The sequence below is a fragment of the Strix aluco genome, chromosome 3, assembly GCF_031877795.1.
Source record: "Strix aluco isolate bStrAlu1 chromosome 3, bStrAlu1.hap1, whole genome shotgun sequence".
Lineage (NCBI taxonomy): Eukaryota > Metazoa > Chordata > Aves > Strigiformes > Strigidae > Strix > Strix aluco.
Window position 1 is genome coordinate 85,978,799 of NC_133933.1, and position 24,898 is coordinate 86,003,696.

At 36.6% G+C, this 24,898-nt stretch overlaps 1 protein-coding gene across 4 annotated transcripts in view; it reads left to right on the forward strand.

The window, feature by feature from the left end:
• Nucleotides 1-24,898, forward strand: part of ASCC3 (activating signal cointegrator 1 complex subunit 3) — a 288,767-nt gene that overhangs the window by 166,744 nt on the left and 97,125 nt on the right. For all 4 annotated transcript variants that reach the window (XM_074819461.1, XM_074819458.1, XM_074819459.1 and 1 more), the window contains 2 exons: nucleotides 15,420-15,611; nucleotides 15,940-16,164. In XM_074819461.1, coding sequence (XP_074675562.1) covers nucleotides 15,420-15,611; nucleotides 15,940-16,164 — 417 coding nt within the window. The remainder of the gene's footprint in view (nucleotides 1-15,419; nucleotides 15,612-15,939; nucleotides 16,165-24,898) is intronic.

Sequence of the window (24,898 nt, forward strand, 5' to 3'; positions counted from 1 at the left end):
ATGTCCCCTGATTGTCATTGTCACCAATAGAAAGGATGTAAAGTCTCCATTCCTATTTTTACTATGATGTTCTTTAGTTCTGTTATGTTCAGGCATTTAAAACCATTGGATGATCTGATTAATTTTCCTTTATAGGGCCATTAACTTTTCAATTGTTTCTTCAGTTTCTCTGTGATAGGAGGTATTCAGTGTCAGAATAAGTAGGGATTAGTGTGAAGACAGATAATGCAAATTCCAATTTACTAGGAATAGTGAGTGATAATTAAGAGTTATTATTGATATGTACCATCTGGGAGTGATGAGACAATGCCACCTGAGTCAGTTACAATAGAAATCTGTTGCAACGGAAAGTATTTGAGGGTCTGTTTTGTCTTTAATTCTTTCCAGGATAATTCTTGTTCATTAGTCTAACTCTGAAAATTGCCAGTGGAATACTTTTCAGGCTGAGATTATAGCACACAGATTTGAGAAGACTGCACATCGTAACTACAAATGCATGATGTGTCTGAGCTCCTGTTGTAGTTTGTGGAGTTCAGTGCATTTCAGGCAATGGAGCCAAGAGGATGCCCGAGCTCAACCATGAGCAGACATGGGGCGGTCAAGGTGCAGGAACGCTGCAGAAGCCCTGATGCCTGGTGCCCATTGACTGGGAAGGATGCTCAGACTCCTACTGCAGTTGTGCAGATCTGCACGTAGACATCTGCAGTGTTTTAATCTCAAACCAAATGCAGCCATATCAAGCTGCTGGCAAAATGGCCAGTCTCAAATGGTCAGGTAGTTACTTTGCTTTCTAGGGATATTTTGGTGCATCAGACAGCATTAGCTGGCCCTCTTACCAGTTTTAGCAGTGTGCAGATTAAACAAGTGTGATGGAACTATCTAGTTATCTGAAGTGATGCCTTCTCAAAAAAGAAATATAAAAGAAAATCTCTTCTAGGTTGATCTCAAGATTGAAAAGGCTATGCCAAGAATTATAAGTCATCAGTCTGTTTCCAGAAATCTGATCAGAAAGGCTGTCTGATATTATCACAGAAAATAGGCTCAGTAGGTTTTCCTGTAGTGAGTGGTCACTGGGGATAAGTAGAGATAACACCAGTGTTATAGGTAAGCATAGCCTCTGTGTTTCCATTCTGTGCAAAATTTCTGTGACAAGATAATTGGCAATTCCATATTTGGAGCTCAAAAAATCAATTTAAAAATTAGCTGAAATCCAAATACAAAATTAACAGAAGGAAATATTTTTGTTGAATACCTTCAGATGTTTAGATTGGAATTTGCAAAGTAAAATATTCTTAGAAGTGTAAACCAGTTTCTGAAGATGAGTGATGATATGATCAAGTTTGCTTTGCAATATATTTTATATTATTTATTATTTATACATTATGTTGTTTACATTACTTTTATATACAATATATCTGATGTTAGCTTTCAAAGTGCATAGTGAGAAAATCAAGCAAAACAGTAAAAGTTATTAAAATATCTGTCACACTGAATCTAATTTAAAGTTTGTACAGATTGCGAGAGTCAAAGACTCCTTTTATTCTGATTTTAATTCATAATTCAGTATTACCATCTTGAAACAACTGAAAACTGATACCCTGGTGATAACACTGTAATATGTGGATGTTACAAAACTCCCCAACCAGGATACTTGCCTTAGCACTGAACCATGGTATGTGGTTCAGTTCTGTACAGTCACATGAAGTTTCGCTTTATATAGAAGAGCTATTAATATGTCTTGAAAGTGATTGCGGTGTTAGTTATAAAACTATTTTACATAGATAGTATTAGCTTTCAGTCTTAGAGAAAAAGCTTTTTTTATTTTTATATGTTTTTACTTCAACTACAGTTATTTTTGTCATTTAAAACAGTATAAAGCTCCTTGGTTTTAAAATGCTATTACTTCAAGTGGTGAATTATATAGACATACTAATTTTAAGGCAAGTGTTGGCATTGTTTACTATTTGCTTTCCTCCTAGAGTCCTAACACCCCAACAAGTGCAGCATTACAGATATAGGTTCAGCTTTTAAGTAAAGAATTTTGCAAAGCCTTTTGAGATTAGGCTGCTCTTAAAAGAAGGCAGAGTTGTGAGATTAAAAACATTTTTATGGAGAGGAAAGGCATGAAGAATGTAACGATTTGAACAGATATGACTGTTAATTGTACAGAAGAAAGACTGTTATTATAATTAAAAGATTAAAGAAAATGAAGCTCACAGTACGGCATCTAACATTTTTGAACAGTCATTAGCACTAATGTATGCATGATAAGTAAACAGACTATGAAAAATGGAAATTAATCAGGGTTGGAGAGGGACTGTGGAAGCAGCACAGCATCTCTCACTGTTTTGTGCTGCTATGTGCTGCATTGGGTGAGAAAGTAACAATCTCCTTACTTCTTCCTGTACCAAGGTAATTTAGTCTCCGTGGCATCTTTGATATGTGAGATATTTTTTTAAATTTTTTCTGAGATATATCTGCTATGTGACTAAGACATTTAAAGTTAGACTGCTGAAGAAACTGTTTAGCCTGCTTTAAAATACCGGTATATGAATTACAATATCTTAATAGCAAGCTCCTCAGTTTTGTCAGAGGTTTTCTAATCTAGTTTACAAACCCCAGACAAAGCAGATTGATGAATTAACATCAATGCAATATTTTTTTTCTCAAATCTCTGTAAATGTATTATAAAAACTACTTGCACAAGAAAAGAAGTCATCCTTTGCTCAAAATACCAGCCTTGGAGAAAAGGTATATGTGCTAGGTATGTGCTTAAAGAACTGTAGATGTAGAAAACAGTCTTTCAAAGCCAAATTTAATTATACATAATTGTCTTCATCTCTATGTGATTTTTCAACTTTATAAAGCAATTATCTTGCAGGCTCCATGAAGTACAAAACATAATGTTAGTAAGTGACATAAAATATTGGGATTATAAAAGCCGGATTTGAGGGGATTTTTTTTTTTTTTTGGAAGAGAGGGGAGTAATAAAACTTTTTTTTTTCAGTAGATAGAGTTTAAAACTAGAAGGGATCTCATAATTTAGGAGAGATCTGTGGGAAAATACCCTACATTTGAACAGGATCTGGCTGTAAAATTGAGCTTTATGGAGGTGACTGCACCATGCTGCTTTCTTGCATCAGGTGGTTTCCACTGGCAGCAAGCCTAATAGTTGCCTGAGTTTAACTGACAATCATCTCTAAATTCCCAGGCCTACTGGCCAAAAGAGCATAGTAATATAAACCTTCTTGTTTCATCACTTATTAGTTGCTACTTTTGTGCCCTTTTACGTGTGTGAAGACATCATTCTACCTTTGACACTGACTTTGAACGATGTTTAATAGTCCACAGGCTTCACAGTTCTGCACTGAGGTTGCAGAACTTGAGAGCAACCTGCTAGTAATTTAGGATAAGACTAACAAAAAAGACAACACAGTTGTCAAAGGTGTTGGTAATAATCAGATGGCAGTGCTAATAATCAGCGTCTTACAGATGTAATTTCTAAGATTTCTTTTTTTGTTCTGAGGGTACAGTAGAAAAATTTATGAAACAGTAAGGCAAGGAGATAATTCTGGGAGAGATGAGGTTATGGAAATCTGACGGGGCATGCATTTCAGTTGGGACAGGGGCACAAGGAATATAAAATTCATAGGAAACCAGGTTTCACTTGTCCCACCACTTAAAGGTCTATTGGTTTCTTAAGAGGTTTTTTTGTGTTATTACTTTATCAGATAAAGTAAATAATTATCACTTATTATAATGAATCGTATGATCCTATATGAACATTGCAATATGAAAGTATATAAACATCTATAATTTTTCATATCCTTTGGAGATTTCTCTAAGTGCTTGTCTTGTAAAGTTTAACATTTGGTGACACTGAACTACAAAGTGTTACTAAGAAATCCTTGAAATTCTTTTAAAATAGCAGACACAGGAGAAATACAATGTCTTTAGTTCTGAGATTTATTTAATATTATTAGCATACAAATTAAAGAAAACTTTATGTGACCCTAATTACATCATGAATTTTCTTCTGGGTCTTTGTATTACACCGGTATGAGTGAAAGAACTGATTTTTATGGTGCTGCACATGGTCTGATGTTCTAGTTTGGGTATCTTTTTTTCTTGTTAAAGTTTGGGTTACATAGTTCAAGTTACTTATTGAGTGGTGAGTATAATTTTGATGGGTTTTAGTATAGGAATTTGTACCGCTTTTAGTCACTTGCAATTTGTTTTATCATGTCTGCTTAGTATTGTTGTTTATTTCTTCCATGCTATAGGGCAGAAGCTAGCAAAGTGAAGAAATGAAGCCACAATACAAAATCAAAAGACATTTAATACCTAATTATTTTCCTGTTTTAAGATAAGTTTCAGCTTTTCATGGTCCTACATACTGATGCCAGTCTAAAACTGTTTGAAAAACCCTATAAACTTAATTCATACTACACATTTCCAATTACCTATAAAACTTGTAAGAGAAATTCCATTCTTCTGAAGAATCCTCAGTCTGTCACTTTGCATAGTTGTGCAGTTGTAGTGGACTGTTATGGGTTAATTATCAAATGAGAAATACGTCTAATATTCACAAGTGAATTTTTTTCTTACAGGGTTAATGTCTCAGCATAGCATTTGAGGCGATGTTGCACTAAAAATCATGGTGATATGTGTATAGTAAGGTGCAGCTGTATTCAAAATATCTTGAAAACACTTTCTGCTTTCATTGTCTAGGAGTAAAAAGGCTTCCAGTGTTGTCACAGCTCAGCAGAGTGGCAGTTTTGAGAATTGCAAAGCAAAGGAGGAGTTCTCAAATATAACAAATGGTTTTATAGAAACCAGTTTCCCGTTGAAGCAGAAATAGTGAAATCTTTGCACAGTTAATCACAGCAACAGGTCTCCAGAGGATGTCAGTATTCAAACTGAAACCAGTACAAATTATCATAGAATCATGGAATGGTTTGGTTTGGAAGGGATCTTAAAGATCGTCTAGTTCCAACCCTCCTGCCATGGGCAGGGACACCTTTGCTAGATCAGGTTGCTCAGCGCCCCATGCAACTTGGTCTTGAACACTTTCAGGGAGGGGGCGTGCACCACTTCTCTGGGCAACCTGTTCCAGTGTCTCACCACCCTCACAGTAAAGAATTTCTTCCTTCTATCTAATTTAAATCTACCCTCTTTCAGTTTAAAACCGTTACCCCTCATCCTATCACTACAACCCCTGATAAAGAGTCCCTTCCCATCTTTCCTGTAGGCCCCCTTTATGCACTGAAAGGCTGCTATAAGGTCTCCCCGGAGCCTTCTCTTCTCCAGGCTCAACAACCCCAACTCTCTCAGCCAGTCTTCATAAGGGAGGTGCTCCAGCCCCCGATCATCTTTGTGGCCTCCTCTGGACCCACTCAAGCAGGTCCATGTCTTTCTTACATTGGGGGCCCCAGAGCTGGACACAGGACTCCAGGCGGGGTCTCACCAGAGCAGAGTAGAGGGGGAGAATCACCTCCCTTGACCTGCTGGTCACACTTCTCTTGATGCAGCCCAGGATATGGTTGGCTTTCTGGACTGTGAGCGCAGATTGCTGGCTCATGGTTTTCCATCCACTAGTACCCCCAAGTCCTTTTTGGCAGGGCTGCTCTCAATCCACTCATTGCCCAGCCTGTATTTGTGCTTGGGATTGCCTCAACCCATGTGCAGGACCTTGCACTTGGCTTAGTTGAACTTCATGAAGTTTGCATGGGCCCAGCTCTGAAGCCTGTCCAGGTCCCTCTGGATGACATCCCTTCCCTCCAGTGTGTCGACCGCACCACACAGCTTGGTGTTGTTGGCAAACTTGTAGAGGGTGCACTCAATCCCACTGTCCATGTCACCAACAAAGATGTTAAACAGCACTGGTCCCAACACCGACCCCAGAGGAACGTTACTCGTCACCGCTCTCCCCTTGGATATCAAGCCATTGACCACAGCTGTTTGAGTGCGACCATCCAGCCAATTCCTTATCCACTGAGTGGTCCATTCATCAAATCCATGTCTCTCCAGTTTAGAGACAAGGATGTCATGTGGGACCACGTCAGATGCTTTGCACAAGTCCAGGTAGATGACGTCAGTTGCTCTTCCCTTATCTACCAGCACTTTAACCCAGTCATAGACAGCCATCAGATTCATCGGGCATGATTTGCCCTTAGCAAAGACATGTTGGCTGTCACCAGTCACCTCCTTATTTTCCATGTGTCCTAGTATATTTTCCAGGAGGATCCACTCCATGATCTTGCTGGGCCCAGAGGTGAGACTGACTGGCCTGTACTTCCCCAGGTCCTCCTTATTTCCCTTTTAAAAAATTGAGGTTATGTTTCCCTTTTCCAGTTTAGCAGGAACTGCATTGGATTGCCATGACTTCCCAAATACGATAGATAGTGGCCACTTCAGCCGCCAGTTCCCTCAGGACCCACGGATACATCTCATCAAGTCCCATGGACTTGTGCACCTTCAGGTTCCTTAGATGTTCTCAAACCTGATCTACTACAGTGGGCAGTTCTTCATTTTCCCGGTCCCCACCTTTGCCTTCTGCGTCTTGGGCAGAGCGGCTGGTTCCCTTGCTGGTGAAGACTGAGATAAAAAAGTCTTTGAGTACCTCAGCCTTCTCCATATCCCAGGTGACAAATTCATCCTTGCTGTTGCAGTGCTACCCTCGCATATCATCAAACTGTCTCCTTCAATTTCTTTTTGTGCTGTATATCTTCCCTACTGGCTAGTTTTCTAACAGCATACTGAAAACTTCTGCTGTCAGCAAAACAGACTGAGATTGATGACTTTTTCATCTGTGTACTCCAAGTGGTTAACAAATATGATGACAGGACTTCCTGTCTGAAGCGCTGGAGAAGAACAGATACCTTGCTGTACTTTACATGTTTCATATATCTGTTCCCAGAGAGAGAATGGTTTAAATTGATGAGAAAGAAAAAGAGCTTTACATGATTTTGCATGCATTTGAAAATTGTGATGTTATGCAATTAATTCAATCTTAATTGATGTGCATTTTCATGTTATTGCTAAACTTAAATGCTTTGACACTTCTTTTATTAAGATTTGAGATTATTTAGGCACAGATTTCTGTTCACTGTGAAGTCCAGATTTTCATCATAGTGAAGCAGTACAAAAATGTCTCTATATATAATTTTTACTGCATTTGTTATAAACAATAGAAAGATGCTTATCATTGTACAATATATGAAAATTATTATTTTTACTGCGTTTTCACTCAGTGGTGCAGCTTAAACTGGGTCATTAGAGCAAACGCTTCCTTTCTGTCTAAACCTAGTGCTGTTTTCCATGTGTGTTTTCGCAGAAGAAATATTTTTCAAAGTTCTTAAACTCTTTTATCTGAGAATCAGTAATTCATTCAAGTTGTAAGACAGGCACCGCAGTCTGTCTTGAAGTGAAATGTTAGGTTACTTTGGCCCATGTTATAAAATTCTGGCTCAAGTTGAGGTAGTGTATTATCTATACAAATAGTTCCTTTTTTCGCTTTATAACAGCTAGGCATTAAGTGAGGTAATTTGAAACTATGGCTAAATCCATAGTGACTTGTTGCAAATCCATCATTTGTGCATGGTCAGACTTTCATTCGTGATTCTTTCATTCTTGGCTTACCTGGCTGGCTCAAAAATGTAACATTTTAGCAATACTAAATTTTCTTCGTTTCTATCATTAGTGAGGTCTAAACACTTTTATCTTTTGCATTATAGACTATAGAACCGAGGAATCAAAGATTAAATTAAATGTTTACCTATTGCTCAAGGTTTTTAATCTGATTACTATTCTTCCTCCTCACATAGAATCTATTTCATTCTCTATGTACCATGTAACTTTCCAGGTAAAAAAAAAATGGGACTGTTATGATGTAACATAGTGTACTGTAAAAAGAGCACACTGAATAAGGCAAGACATTTCTGGACACCATACCAATCCATTCTTTAACTGGTAGTCATCACTCCCTAATGTGCCAACTGGATGAAACACAGTCTTGTGCAATAAATAGGTTATGATGTGTGGTAAGGCCAGGGCAATAGAAACATGTGCCAGAAATTCTGCCTTACACCTCCTTTCCCTGTGAATCAAAAAGAGAAGAAAAGGATAATTCGTAGAATTTTTTTTAAAACTATTCTCTGATTGGAGCACAAAGACATAAGGAATAATGTTCCTGTTTGCACAATTGCAAAGTACGTTTTAAACCTGCATTATTTTGAAAAATCACAGTATTATCTGTCATATGCAGAGTACATCAGGGTATCATTGAATTGCCAGATTTCAAATTCCCAACAGTTACCACTACTGTGTAAGCAGTGTTCCAGCAATAATTCGTATTTTCTTTATTAGCAGAAAAATTAAAAGTTTTCACTCTTCACTTTTGAGAGCAGACAAGTCTTTTTGGTCCATATTTACAGAATTCATTTTCCTTTAAAGGGAGCAACAGCTTCCCAAGTTTTTTCTTCAAAGAACATCTACAAGCACTGATCCTATAAAAAGTAGAATAGTTAGCAACCTGGGCTGAAAAGTAAACGACTAAGTCTAAATAATAAAGATAAGTAAAAGAATGTACTAAAATATAAGAATCATCTAACCGTATCTCAAGACTGCTAGTCATACACAAAGAAAATTGTATGGCTTTGAAGAGGCCATTATTTCACTTGAATAAAAAAGTACAACTATGTTAGAACAAGACAGTCATAACTTGGATAGGCTGCTTGGTAGTTGTTCCTAATTGTCTAAAATTCTCCTCCCTTCTTTTCATACAGTTTTTATAATTGTGGTTTAAATACATTAAAACTGTATTCTCTGATATTTCACTCTGCAGTGACTCTGTGTTTTAGCAACTACAGAAACCCAGTATGTTATATAGACCTGAAATATTTTTTAAACTTTCACTGAAGCTAGCTCTGCCCTGCAGAAAATTATGTGTGCATGTAAAGAGAATTGCTTTTAGTGCAACAACTGAAAAAATTGTCTGTGGACTACTGAGGACTAAGGACAGATAGATTCCTATTCTAAATGAGTATTTCTAAATTACAAATTAACAGGAAACAACTCTAAATCAATAGAAGTCTGCATACACACACAGAGGAAGAAAAACAGTTATAATACTGTAGTACAGAAATTTAGTCTTTAATTATGTGCTCCTGATGTGATTGCACTCAAAGAATTGTTATCTTTACACTGATACAGGAAGACATTTAAGCAAAGCACACTAGTCTCCTTTCTTTCTCCTTCAGAGGTATTTTTGGAGCACTTTACAGAACTTACTGAGGTGATTTCAGTAAATTGATCAGATCAGTAACTCATAGGTTTAAACAATTCTAACTTTAATACAGTGAACTTAAATCTCCAGAGGGAGACAATTAGGTTATTGACTCTTCCAGGAGAAATTCAAACTGATTCACATTTGTTTGCTAGAATTACCTTCTTCAAATACTGTCTTGCCAGGTACCCACTAATTATAACCCAGTAAAAGAATAAGTGTTGGACAGAGATATTACTTCAGGATAGCTATACAAAGTTAATAGCTAGATACCTTAAAAAAGTGAAGAGGTAGAGAATGAGCATGCATACTTATTAAGTAAAATAGCATATTGGTCAGCCTGCATCCATACAGAAATAATCTGCTAGGTCATGCATCTTGGTTGAGGAGAGCTCTTGGTAGTCTTTGGGTTCTTCGCAGGAACCAGCTGTAGGGTGAACAGACAGTGAAGCTAATGCTACTGTTCCCAGGAAGGAGCGAGGGTAGTAATGTGAGTGCATATCAACACAGAAGCACTACCTGAATCCAATGTATTGAACTGCTGAGTATCTTTTAGAAAGTGACTGATTTATAACTTTACAGAAGAGCTTCATGACAAGTTGTTTATATATGATTTAGTGTATTATTACGTGTTTAGTAAATACTAATAATTTTCCATTTCATGATGTTTCTCAAGCAGCATGAAAGGCAATACAAGATAAGGACCAAGTGTTTAATATATATTTATCACAGAAATGTAGTCAACTTTTAAACCCTTCAGGGAAAATTTCTTTCTAATTCTTTGCTTCTATAATAAAATAATAATTTAATCTTACTGTTACCACGTAACATGCCACTTCATCCTTGTCCTAGAAACAGCTGCTGATACCTTTGTTATTATGCAGACAGTACAAGCTGAATAATACAAATAAAAGTTCTAATTCATAAAAGGAGAGTTCTCAGGTAAAATCAATGTAGCTCAAATGCATTCCTTTTTTCTCCCTTTAGACTCCAATCTGTATTTCTTCATGTTCACTTTCCTAAACTGTCAGGTAGTGTTACTGCTCATCTTCATGGTTTAATATTTTCTCCAGATTTCATATGTTTGCTCTAACTGTGCATATTAAGGAGTCTCATGAGGTTTTTTTTCTGTAACAAGAGATTACTATATTTTGACTTCATATTTAAAAATCCCTTCTCATGGTTTTATTGGCACTATCTAAGTTTTGATCTCTCCTTGTAAACAGCAGTTGTGAATAAAAGAATAAAACTTATGTTATAGATTAATTAATATGCAATATGTATGTAGTAAATTCTGAAGAGAAAAAATGGTGAATGATCGTGAAATCTTTTGATCATTTCTTTCTATTTCTCTTGGTCCTCATACATACTGAAATCATGTTAATTTTTTGTATTTAAGGAGCAGGAATAAGCCCACTGATGGACTCTTCAACTTCCTTTTTTTCATTCTGCATTCTCAGCTGCCCTTTACTTCCTGAATGGATGAAGACTTCTCCCATCTTACCTTGATCTCATAAGTTTTGAAAGACAATCAGTATTCTTTAAATGAGCCAGCAGAGCAGATTCAGCAGTATCATTAATATGAATGAGGCAGGGGAGGCTTTTGTCTTGTTGGAACTTAAAACAATTCAGAAGGTCAACCTAAGAATTACACTTTTGGATGTCTTCAGGAAAGTTAAAAATTTTAAAATAATTGAATTGTGTTCATCACACAGTAGCAGTACTAATTAAAACTGCCCTTCATTGAAGGCTGCAGCAAAAGATACCTTTGCTTGGTTTAGGTGTCTGTGATATCTGTGCTATCTGAGCACTGACACTTATCAAGTGAAGCTAATGAAGCCTCAGAATTAAGAACCAGTACTTTGCAGGGTGTCAGGACAGTGCAGAGAATGAAGGATGGGAATAAATTGCTCAGAATTGCTCAAACCAGTGAACAAATATGATGGTCCATTCTGAACAAACTGCAAGTGCTGCCCTGTTGTGAACTCCACAGAAAGGAAATTACAATGATTGAGTCTTATGGTCACAAGCATGAAGTTTTGCTATAGTAAGGTGATAGTGAGAAAAATACTAGAATAGCCTGTGCCATTTCTGGAAGGAAATGCACTGTAGTAAAAACTGTGTTATTAGCGGGAAAAAACACCAAAATTCAAAGTTGCAAACTATCTTCAAAATGAGAAAGCAGAAAGGAAAAATAAGTGATTTACAGAAAGAAAAAAAAGTCTGATCTTACCAAGTAGTGGTCATCTACTTAGTCTGTCCTAGATGAGTATAGCAATTGGAGATTAAAGAAAAGACATAAATTGGTGTTTCACTTATAAAGAAGTAATTTATTGACAGCTGCTTCTCATAATCGAGCTTTATTACTCTTTTTTACTTTGTTTTTAGATAAAATAAGAAAAAAGTATCTAAAAGCCTATTAAAAATTTCATGCTTTGATTCACATAGTATTGGTAGTTCAGACAAAAAGCATGAAGCTTATGGTCTTTATGAATGATGATACCTTTGTGATAGCAGATACAAGAAAAGGGTAAGGAAGGGCATTACCTTTTTTAAGGATTTAGCTGAAATACCCTAAAGCTTGATTAAAACTTTTTTTCTGCTATGTATGCCTCACTTCTCATTAAAATTAAGCAGGACATTTTTCTATGTCTGTGATGTTTTTAATGTGTCTTAATCAAGAACTGCATGAAATTCAAGACATTTAAAGGAGAAATACAGGTGGCAGCAAGCTAAACTAGGAATTTATTTAATACATACTGGTTTAGATGCACACACACATTTAAGCAAAGGTCATAAATCTACAGCCCTCTTGAGCAATAAGGGAGGGGAAAGAAAATCAATTCTAATCAGGAGACCAGTGCCAGACCTCATAATAACAACTTCTCCGTACACCTGAGGCACTTAGTAACATTTCGTATAAATTTTAAGCAAAACCTTTTAGTCTGTAATAGAACAAGATGGGAGTAGTATAACTTTTTATAGTTTCTCTTCCCTTATTTAGTAGTTGTTGGTTTTGTCTTTGCAACCATTAAAATCCAGATTTAATAGAATAACCATGCAATTCATTGGCACAACAGCTTAGAGCGTTTGCTTGCAAATATGTTGCCATTAAAGGATATGCTGTGTGAGCAGTCTTCCAAGCCATCACTGAGATATGGGATTTATTTTTTTATTTTATCGTCTCAAGTGTAACTTTATAAAATTGGGTTACTTCATTGTTCTTGAACTAACTTGACATGTATCTTTGTAATTTAAAATGCCCACAAATTTATGGAAAGAAAATTAATTCAATTTCTGTGCAGTTAATGGAATCATCCAGGATAGTTAGTGATTTGATTTGCTTAGCATTTGCTTTTTTCCTATGTCAAAGTGGGCTGTGAGTTTTTCATTTTAAAAGTTCATCATCTTCTGTGTTGGAAAAAATGTATTTAATGCGTCTCTAAACTTGTTACTGTGTAACCTGAAAGTCTAGCACTTCAGGGATTCAGTAAAAGAACAGACAAAACCTGTGAATATTAAATATTTCAAAGATTTTTAGAGTGTGGTAGATTTTAGAAGTGTGTGGATATTCTTTCTAAATGCAACTATATGGATACATTTAGGTTTACCTATGTATTTTTAAACGGTTGATTAATCTTAAACTTGTAAGTTTAAGATTAATTATAGTCAGACTAGCACTGCCATATCTTAATGTGTTTTCTGTCACAAACTGTTCCCCTTCCTCCTCCTTTTTCCTATATTCACAAGTTCCTTTCTCTAATGGGTGAAACTGTAGTTCCTAAAACTGTGAACAAATACAGTTTCCTTCCATATGTAGTACAAGATTTTACTCTTCTGAGTTTCCAATTAGTAAGTTGCCCTGTCTTCCAATCATATTAGACGACATAAGCAGGCTACAAGCGAAGGTATGTAATTCTTAAACTGTGGAGATTTGAGAACAAGATTTGGCTTTTCCACCTACAGATTATAATATTTAAAGTATATTTTTTGATATTGAATAATTGTGCTTTTTGAAAAGTAGTTAATACCTGTAAAATAGTCATGTAACACCAATACAACAAGCTCTACTAAAAGAGTGACATTTCTGGTGGTTGTCTTATCACATGGGAAGATTTGCTTTAAGACAAAAGCTAATTACACTGTTAAATGCTTACACCATGTTCTGAATGTAATCAAGATCAATCCAAATTTCTGTGTCACAATTATTCTCAGATTTGCAGCTGAAGTGAATTTTCCCTATGCCTGTCTTCTGTGAGATTTGTTGTTGATAAACTATAAATGCAAACCTTGGTGCATTTGTGTTCTTTATGAAATACTTGTTTCCATTTGCTAGCTCATAAAGAATAAGCTTTATGAACTGCACTGCCACTTTCTCAATTTCTTACTTATTCATTTTTAAGCACCACAGCAGTTAATTAAATTTGCCAAAAAAATCATGTGTAGTTAAAAGCTGAGTTTGATTCCCTTTAAATGAATAGTAAATAATTACTGCTAAAGCAGGAAAGATCAGACACTGAGAAGCTGGATAATTGTGAAGCTGAGAAATGTGTTTTTCCTACAATATTTTTCTTTTGATGTTCTCCTTTATAATTGCATTCCCATCTTCCTATTTATTTCTGTGTTTGCAGAGATTTATTGTTAATGTTTGGCAGTATGCCAGTACTGTGAACCACATTCTGCTTTGCTTTACCCACTCTGTATCCCTTAAGTCAACTTGCAGTGGCTGTGTGTCAGATACTAGTAAATGTGAAGATTTTAAAAAATAATAATTTGATGTAGAATTAGTTCATTATAATATACAGGGCTGAAAATACAGTGATAGTAAAAAAATACTTAACTCTCTTGTGGTCTATGGAAAAATATAGATTCTCTGCTGACAAAGATAATAAAGAAATCTGTTTTAGGGAAAGATTAGAGTCATTACCACAACCCTCCTGGTGTCATATTCCGCAGCAATCGATTTTGGAAGGCAGTGAGTGCAGCAGTTAGGAATATAGAAGAGATGAGAGGAAAATCAGAGGTGTTCGTGGCAAATCAGGGACATTGAAACATGAAGATCTGAGAAACCAGTAGCCAGGGGCAAGGGTAAAGAGATTGTATATGGCATGCTTTCTGACCTTATATTTAAGCTCATATAAGCTTAGTTGAAGGTCCTTTATTCCAGTTTACAACAGGGTTACTGTGCCTTTCCTCCTGTCATCTTAACTGTAATGAAAGAGCTGTACTTTTTGTGATACTTGAGCTTTAGCCCAAAGCCTTGTTTCTGAACACAAAGACAACTGTTCCCATTGGGCTAAAATGGCATGAACTCTGGTGGTTTGGGTTTCCTCTTTAAGTGGTTGGGTTTCTTTTTTCCTTTCCTGTTGCTTCTGGAAGACACACTCCAAAGCAATTGGAGTTTCAGAGTTTAGTGTTTGGAAGGGAAATTCATTAGTTTTTCTTAACTTTGAGTCGATATTCAGTTTAGGTGAGGCATGGTAAAGCTAGTACCCACTAGCTTTAGACATACTTATGGACCTAGTACACAGTGGGAGGCTGGAGAACCTGAGGTTTTGCAAACTGAGATCCCAGCCTCATACACATGGGGAAGGTCAAAATGAGAGGTAGATGAACAATTTGATTCCGTACTGTGAATTTATTAATCCACCTGTGCTGAGCTGATGGTGGTGAGAAAGGGTATCCCCTCCTTAATGTTAATGGCTGGTGGTGGGAAAAAGGTATCCCCTCCTTAATGTTAAGTATAGTGTGTGGCCTGCTGCCTTAAGCCTGTTCTAGCTGCCTGCATAGCCTGAGAGAGTTGCTTTTAAGTCAAAGCAATATGTGAGTTCTTGGTTTCAGCGTTCATGTTGGTTATCAGTAAATTTGGATCTCTGTTTAAGTGAAGGAATATTTTTATAAAAGTATTCTTTTAAACAATTAACTGTATTCTTTGGAAAGTAAGACTAGAAGTCAAATTCATTTATAGAAAATCATGACATTGGGGTTGATAAAAAGTTTGATGTTAATAGAAATACTTCTTCATATATATATTCATAATAATACTCAATTTTTTTCCCCTAATTTTTTTTAACACAGTGCTTCTTGTACTATAATTAGAAATGAATTCAATTTTTATGCTTGTCCATTCTAGGTACAGAGATCCAGAAATAAGCAGGTACGTGAGCTGTTTCCAGATGGATTTAGTATTCATCATGCAGGAATGTTGCGGCAAGACAGAAGTTTGGTGGAGAACTTGTTTTCTAATGGACATATCAAAGTCCTAGTTTGTACAGCTACGCTCGCCTGGGGTGTCAATCTTCCTGCTCATGCTGTTGTTATTAAGGTAAGAGCTTCCATTACTCTGCACATGAGTATTCTGTCTTAAAAGAAACCTGGAAGAAGCATAGATAGAAAGATCTTTATTGTGGGTTTTGGGCCTGGAGGGGAAATGTCTGGTTGACTTGAAATGTTATTTATATCTCATTAAACTGATTCTCTCCTCTGGGAGTCTAGTTTGGATAGTAAAGATTTAAATATATCAAAGATTATGAAAGGATTAGTTAAAGTACACTTCTGAAATCATGCTATATTTGCCTAATTTCAGTATTCAGCTCATCAGGATTATATTCATGTGTATTTATGTTAATTTTTATTAACTTTTCCTCAACCAGGGAACACAAATATATGCTGCAAAAAGAGGGTCCTTTGTTGACCTTGGAATTTTAGATGTCATGCAGATATTTGGACGAGCTGGACGGCCTCAGTTTGACAAATTCGGAGAAGGCGTCATTATTACAACTCATGATAAACTCAGTCATTACCTGACTCTTCTTACTCAGCAGAATCCAATTGAAAGTCAGTTTCTTGAAAGCCTTGCAGATAACCTAAATGCAGAGGTAACGTTTGATTCATTTAGAGAACCAAGCAAACTTTAAATGATTAATATTATTTGAAACAAAAATGCAATATTGTCACACTTAAAATATCTAAAACAGAAATTTTATTATTACTGTAGACTACTCTCTGTAGGTGTGTATGTTTAAGAAGAGTGAACTGTTACACGTGAAAATGTTGGGGGCCTTTTACAAAAGGTAGTAGGTATTAGAAGTAGTACAGAGGATCAAAATACCGTTAAGATAAAAATGTAGAAACACAGCATTTACCTTTTAATCAGAAGTGCTTTATTAGAATTTAGTAAATGTTCTGCATAACTGCAAATTAAAATCCACAAAAAAAATTAAAGCATGTCTGTCTGTATATAAACAAGCTTACTTCACATGGTTGACTGCAATACAGGAAGAATAATGTACTTCTCTTTGTTCTCTTTTACAGTGATAATCAGAACTGGTTTATTATAAAGTTCCCCGTTTGCTTCAGTTTAAATCTTAAAATGCTGTGGTTATATTGAAAGTACTGACCTCTGTCATATTGAAATATAACGATTCAAAAGCTATCTATTGTAGTAACCAATTAAAAATATTTATATGCACACACAGACACTTTGTACAAGGAAACCTCAGAAATTTAAACATGCTTAAATGAAGCTGTTTTTCAAAGGCACTGGACATTTTTTCAATATAAGTACAGAAGCTCATCTAAACTGAAATTTCCAGTGACATCTTAAAACTCATTATTCCTTTGAAAGTTGTGATTTACTTGGTCTATTAGGAATAGTCTTGGTTTTTTAAGGTGCTTGTTACATAGGTGCTATATAATTCTCTACATATTTCTGTTTATTTTTTACCTTTTCATCACTTTAAAGTCTTTGCATTATTCAATCCTAAATAATAATTTTAAAAGGAGATTCTGGGAAGGAGAAGAAATTGATACAGTCACCTTTTAAAATGTTAAGATTTATTCCTTGATTCTTTACAAATGACTGAGTTTGATCATTCACGATTTTGGTTGTTTGGGGTTTTTTTCTTTTAAAGGGGTTTCATAAGTTATTTCTTTGGTTCCTGTTAACAGGAAAAATCTCTGCCCAAGTGCAGTCACACATCAAAAGCAGAATAAGGTTGAACTGTATTCTAAGTATTTCCACACACAGATGTGGGGGAATGAAGATATTAATACCTGTCTGCACACACAGCTATTCCTCTTTACCTCTAGCCTCTGGAGTGGTCCGAGAACAAGGAGGGAGAGAGAAATTGGACTCCCCCAGAACGTGAGAGACAAATGTGAGGAAAAGGAGCCATTTTCAATTTTTCTATCCCTCTTTCTACCACAAAGAGAGAAAAAATAAACAGAAGACATGCTTGAAGTGGGCAGGTGTAGAGCCCTCAACCATTTCCTTTTGACAACACACTTATATTCCTGGAGGTAGACACCTGTGAATGTTCTCTAAGTGGAACTGGGTGGATATTCAGTTCTTTAAAATTGGATTGTAGCAGCTTACACATTAGTAGTAATAATTTAAATCCTAAAGTTGGTTGTGAAGGCCAAGGTTAACTGTAGCTATTGTTCAGCACCCCAAGAAGTTAGAAAAGAGAGATCTGGTCCTGGGATACTGTGTACCTTTTGCCTAGGAAAGATTCCAGACAGATTTCATAGAAAAGCTCTGTTCTTTTTCTTGAGATACATGAAGTAGACAAGGAGAAAAGAGTTAGATATTCTTTCCTTCACAGCAAAGGATTTGTTTTTCTCCTTTTATTATTTTAATATTAGAAATCTAGTCCTCCCATCTCGCAGAAGGCCCTCAGGTCAGGGAAGAATTACAAAGACAGTGGAATAATAAGCACCTGTTGTGAATCGGGTCAAAGAAGATCTTTATGATTGATGTACTGGGAAAAACAAGTGGCATGGCTATATGCTACTGTTTTTTCAGGCTTGGTCTGTATTGCTCCAGATTGTTTAGAAGGTGTCTGGATGTGCTGATGTGCTCACCTGATTTATACCAGGAATCTTAAGTATTCCTTCCACCGAGCTCCAGCAGAAAATCTTAGCTTTTGTGGGGTACCGACATACCCTAAAAAGTCTTGTTGGTTAACTTGGCTAAAGAAAGATTCAAAGGAGGTAAAACAGCTCTCTGTAACTAGCTGGAACTAGAAGTGAATAAGAAAAAGAAAAAATAATTTTGACCAATGCCAGTACAAGAATTAATCACCCTGCTCATAAATAAGGTTGCCTGAAATATAAGATCTGTAACAGTCTGTCTTTTAGCAGTAGCGGAGATAAAAGAAGTCTATTTTTTTCTATGGTGAAGGTTTTGTAATAAGAGATAGTATTTGTATGGAAGATGTGGTTGCATATGAGGAATAGAAGATTTGACTTGATGAAACAGGAGTTCCAGTCCTTTATCTTTCACCTTGGCTGCGAATGCTTAGTTTAGAAAGTATGAGATGTAAGCTATTAATTTTCAAAGTGTAATATTCTGCAGAGACAGAGAGGTTTTAGTAGGCAGTGTGTTGTTCCTCAGATCTGAGCTGTAGTTCCAAAATGCACAAATTTTCCAGCAAGTCCAGAAAGCAGAGGTGATTGTTATATGCAAGCTTAAAGGAAGCTTTTTTCGGTTTTGTTTCTTTGTGGGTTTTTTCTGAGGGGACAAGTGAATTTACATTCACTGAACTTTTTATGCAGAGGAAAAATATTTTCAAAAATTCAAAAGTAATTCTATTTTCAGTATCAAAAGAAAAGATGTATTTGGTTATAGTTACACTTTAGGATTCTTCTCCCCTTCCTTCTTTTTCACTGTACAGGTTACAAATTCATAGGTATTTATCTCACAGGAAGTGTTTGGAATGGCTTAACAAGTTATTTATAGTGTAGCAAATGTCTGCTTTTATGTTTCCGTATGTTACTGTACTAGATAGTAAATTAAGGTACCAAACTGCTGCTAGCATTGACTTTGGTGCAGTTAGCACCAAAGCAAAACATTGAAGTTGACTGTTAAAATACAAAGCAATTTTAATTTCTCCCAGGCCCGTGATTTTAACAGCAGTTTTTAAAGGTAGTAATATTTTCTCTTTTTTTTTTTTTTTTTTTCACCCTTTTCCCTGCATTTAACAGTAAGCACTCTCCTAGAGTAAAAGCTGTTAAAAAAAAAATTCACTGAAGACTTGGAAAGGTAAATACCATTGTCTAGCACCAATTGAGTATCCAAATAGATACTTAACAGAGGGGAAAAAAAAGTATCAAAAAGCGAGACATTCAAGGGAGACGGGGCTCTGTGAGCTTAGAATAATATCTACAGTAATTATGAAACACTAAAAATTATCCAAAAGAAAAAGAGTGAGTTGCAGCAATTTTAGATAAGGCTGACAACAATAAAAACAATCCTACTCATTAAGCTTTATTTAGTTTTTTACCTAAAAAGATTTGTTTGTCCAGGGAAGTATGTATTTTTGCTAAGTAGTTTCTTTTCAGATGTGTACACATTACTGAAATTCTTTCCAGAAGTAGAGGAAATTTCAATAGAAATTTAGTAATTTTTAACAGTAATTGAGTATCCAAGTAGTTCTTTGAAAAATATTGCTAGTAGACACTGGCTACATTGAAGGTGTAAAACTAAGAAGTTAATCCTTCTGCCCTGTTAAAATAGTATAACTAAAGAAGAAAAAAATAATGAAATAGAACAAGAATTCTGTTTCATAGGAGGTAGTCATCTAAACTTATCTAATCAAAGATACATAGGAAGTATGTGATGTGCAGTATAATAAAAACTACTTCTAAGTTCAGCACTTCTACTGCAGGACTTGGGGTTTGGGGAAGAGTGCAGAAAACTGGCAAACTAGTTTAGACAACTGTTTCTTTTCAGATTTTATGTAATGGTAGTGTTATCTGAAAGAACAGGCTTTAAATTACTGAAGATTCTGTGGCTGCAGTACAGTTACAGCAGCTGAAGATGCAGTCAGAATTTTGTTAATCATTGTGATAAATGGTTGTTAGTAGAAATAGCAATGGAAAATGCTGAAAAGCAACAGAATAACAAGGGCATGAAACCACCATTTTTTTGTTATCTGATATTTGTGATGTTACTTATCCTTCTGTCATGACATGCATGAAAAATTAGTGCCTACCAGATTACAGGAAATCAATACTGAGCAGTTACAAGGAGCTAATGTGTTAGGTTTTTCTAGAAAGTAACTTCGTAATTTCTTTATAATTGGAGTCAGTCTAAACTTCTATATATGCTGATTTGATCTAAATTAGTGGAATCCTCTGAGAAGGATACAGGTGTTTCAGAAATTATGTTTTTCTGGAGATGACTATTTCATAGACTGGAGCATTCTGAAAAAACTAAATACATTTCAAATTAGAGGCCATCATACTGATCAGTAGATAGTCTTAGGAAGCATATTTAGTTTTGGTCATCTTTTATAGAAACTCCCTTTGACAGTAACAATAGCACAATATGGACACAAAATACTTGTTTATTGACTGGTTTGTTACAGAAATCTAGACAGTATGCTGATGACCACTATCATATTTGTCATAACAGAGCCTGTTGTTAGCACTGGGAAATCTGCACTGATATATAATAAAATGATGTATTTTAGGAACAGAGTCTGCTTTTGTTACAAGTCATTCAGGAAATCCAAATGCTTATGCTGTAGTTGTAAAGAGAAACCAATTAAAGGCCAGAAGCACTTCTGAATTGTTTGAATTATTAATTTATTATAGGCAGATCAGTAGCTGAAAGAAGAACTAGTAAAAGGAAGGCAGCAGTTGGAAATATGGGAAAACTCCATGTTTCCACAAGAATATGAAGTTGCTTTTATCTAGACAGAGTCTCTTGGCAGAAATAGGTAGGTGGTAAGAATGAGGCAATGATTCAAATATTTGGAGTAATACCATATGTAATCCTAGCCATACAATCACTGAGTGGAGACCAGAGCCTTGAATTTTGTACCTAGGCTTATGTGATACAGGAGGGAAAATTTGAGCAATGATGCAAAAAAAATAGGGTATTTCTAATTCCCATTTCAAAATTAACTTTCTAGAAGCAGAAAATTTTCAGAGAGGATGGGCAAAGGAATAGATGAGCTTCTGTGAAAGGAGCCCAGTAGTTTACCTGCATGCTTCAGACAAGAAAAAAGACAAATGTGAGATTATATGACATAGTTTTATGAACTAATGGGTGACATGGCAAAAGATTGCCTCTCTCCTGGGAGAAGAACCAGGAAATACTGGCTGAGATGAGTCAGTAGCACGTTCAGAAAACACAAAGGGATGCCAGCTGGGTGATTAGACTATGGACCTCTGCTGCATGGAGTTGTATCTAAAAGGTAGAGTAGTTCAAAAACCATACAAAAATGGAATAAAAATCCATTGAAAGATACCAAATGCAAAGGCAATACCTTTAACTAAAGACCTTGAGATGCAATAGTTTAAGAATTTGCGAGAAATTTTTATGGTGCTTGCTTCTCATTGCCACCTTCTGCCCTTCAGCATTTGCTGTTATCTAATGACAGAAACAGCATGCTGGCCTTGATGTCCTACCACATTCATTCTTAGGAAAGCTACAGAGTGGGAAAAGCTGAAATACACCCAACTTCATTGAGCTAACACCAAATTAAGACTTTAAACATGTATTTCAGCACCTCAGTCCACTGAGAATTCTCTCCTGCAGATTTGGTTTGAGTTTTCATTTAGTTTTGGGTGGGTTGTTTTTTTTTTATTAAAAATGAGCAGAAGAAGAGTAAATGGTCAGTGATGATCAACATAGGCATGGAGATGCCCTTTTCCTTTTCTGCTGAAGATGTGCCACTGGGCATATTGGAATGTAAAAGGAATAAAATAAACAGCTGGTTAGGGTGCTTAGTTGAGAGGAGCAAGTCCTGGGTCAGTTGACCAGCTGGCAAACAGAAAATACCTGTGGCTGTATTTTCTGGAAATACAGGAAGAAAGATAAGATGCAGGGGATGTGGTTTAATTAGACTATAAACTTTAACTTATCTGGGAACTATCATCAATAGCTCATACAATGCAGGTCACCATTCCTTCCCTAATTGTTTCCACCTGATAGAGCCCTCCCTGACATCCACAGCTGGACCCCAGCTTGTTGCTGGGATGACTTCTTTCCCCAGAGTGCTTAAAAACTGAGAGAATTTGCAGTGCTGGACGGTAGGTATATGTTCCCCAAGGGATGTGCCTTTCCTTGCATTTACTTTTGATTTTGTGGTGAAGCAAGGAATGTAAAAGGTGGGGACTTGTTTAGCTTGGACAAATCTCTTGATCTAGTTTTTGCCTTGAAAGAGTGGCAACTATTGCGGTTCTCAGAAGAGATACAGAATTCCTTCAACGCCTTTCCGAAAAAATTACTCAAGAGCTGGGTGACTGAACAGCTTATCTGGGTATGGGGCAAAGCGCAGGCTGGGAGGAAGTGGAAGTTTTCTCCCTGGGTGTCCAGGGCCCTGACCTGCATGAGACCAGCAACCTCATCCGTTCTCCCCTCACTTTTTTGTGCTGTGTCCAGATAGTAGACAAGTTATTTGGCGTTAACAGAGAATGACAATGTAGTTCAGTTGTACGTGTAAATAGTCCTTTGGTCATGTGTGACTGGAGGAGATTCTGTCCCACTTGGGACAATTCTAGTAGCATTAAGAAATTATTTCAAAACCCATACAGGACTAACACCATAATCACTTCAGATGCTGAAATGGTAATTCAAAGTACCCTAGTTTCCAAAGCAAACAGTTTGTTAAAAAGATACCTTGGTCTCTTAACCTTAACAACAAATATTTGATTCATATATAGAAATTTTTCATCCATGTAATCTGACTCAATTATACAAATATATTTGCAATTAAACATTCTTGTGAAAAAATACAGTATATTATGTTATATGTTATATAATGCATACATTGTATATTAACAGTAATATTTTTATGCCCTTTTCTAATATGTATAGAAATATCAGAGAAAAAAAACTTAATTTTTCAAAAACTACCCCCGAAAAGCCATGCTACTTATATCTGTTTACACATCTTTGAAAACCAAAAACACCTCCTCTGAAATACTGTGCAACTTGATAAAGTCTGTGGGATAGCATGCTGTGGATGTTGTTTACCTTAACTTCAGTAAGGCCTTTGACACAGTTTCCCACAGCATTCTCCTGACGAAACTGGCTGCTCGAGGCTTGGATGGGCACACGCTTTGCTGGGTAAAAAACTGCCTGGATGGCTGGGCCCAAAGAGTGATGGTGAACAGAGTTAAATCCAGGCGGCCGGTCACGAGTGGTGTCCCCCAGGGCTTGGTTTTGGGGCCACTCCTGTTTAACATCTTTATTAATGATCTAGACGAGGGGATTGAGTGCACCCTCAGTAAGTTTGCAGATGACACCAAGTTGGGTGGGAGTGTTGATCTGCTCGAGGGTAGGGGGGCTCTGCAGAGAGATCTGGACAGGCTGGAGCGATGGGCTAAGGCCAACTGGATGAGTTTCAATAAGGCCAAATGCTGGGTGCTGCACTTTGGCCACAACAACCCCCAGCAGGGCTACAGGCTTGGGGAGGAGTGGCTGGAGAGCTGCCAGTCAGAGAGGGACCTGGGGGTGTTGATTGACAGCCGGCTGAACATGAGCCAGCAGTGTGCCCAGGTGGCCAAGAAGGCCAATGACATCCTGGCCTGTATCAGAAATAGCGTGGCCAGCAGGGACAGGGAAGTGATCTTACCCCTGTACTCGGCACTGGTGAGGCCACACCTGGATTGCTGTGTTCAGTTTTGGGCCCCTCACTACAAAAAGGACATTGAATGACTCGAGCGTGTCCAAAGAAGGGCAACAAAGCTGGTGAAGGGTCTGGAGCACATGTCGTACGAGGAGTGGCTGAGGGAACTGGGGTTGTTTAGTCTGGAGAAGAGGAGGCTGAGGGGAGACCTCATCGCCCTCTACAACTACCTGAAAGGAGGTTGCAGAGAGCTGGGGATGAGTCTCTTTAACCAAGTAATAAGTGATAGGACAAGAGGTAATGGCCTCAAGTTGCGCCAGGGAAGGTTTAGACTAGATATTAGGAAGTATTTCTTTACAGAACAGGTTGTTAGGCGTTGGAATGGGCTGCCCAGGGAGGTGGTGGATTCCCCATCCCTGGAGGTGTTCAAGAGTCGGGTTGACATAGCGCTTAGGGACATGGTGTAGTTGGGAACTGGCAGTGTTAGATTAATAGTTGGACTAGATGATCTTCAAGGTCTTTTCCAACCTAGACAATTCTGTGATTCTGTAATAAAAAAATATTTAATGAAAATGCAGAATATTACTAAGCACATCACTTGGTGATGGTGACATCAGCCATTGAACAATTAGTTGAAAATTTCTGATGCTCATTATTTTTCTCATTTAAAATGACACAGTGAGTTGGATTAATATAGTACTCAAGTTTTCATTTTGTGAGTGCAGCACAATTATTTGTATTTCAACAGTTAAGAAAAAAAAAGGTGTTTTGTGACGACTGGTGCAATCAGACAATACAATGTCAGCATAGTAAATATTACTACTCATTGATTATTCCTTCTGCAACTAAATATCTAATACGTGGTTGAGGAAATGCTGGAAAATTTAGAAGTTTTATTTTAATAAAGTATCATCTTGTCTATTTGTTGATTTATGACTACTACATATCCTAGGTCTTAACAGAGGTCCTTTTCTAACTTTGTAAATAATTTATTCCATAATTAATCTTGTATTAATAAGATAACTTT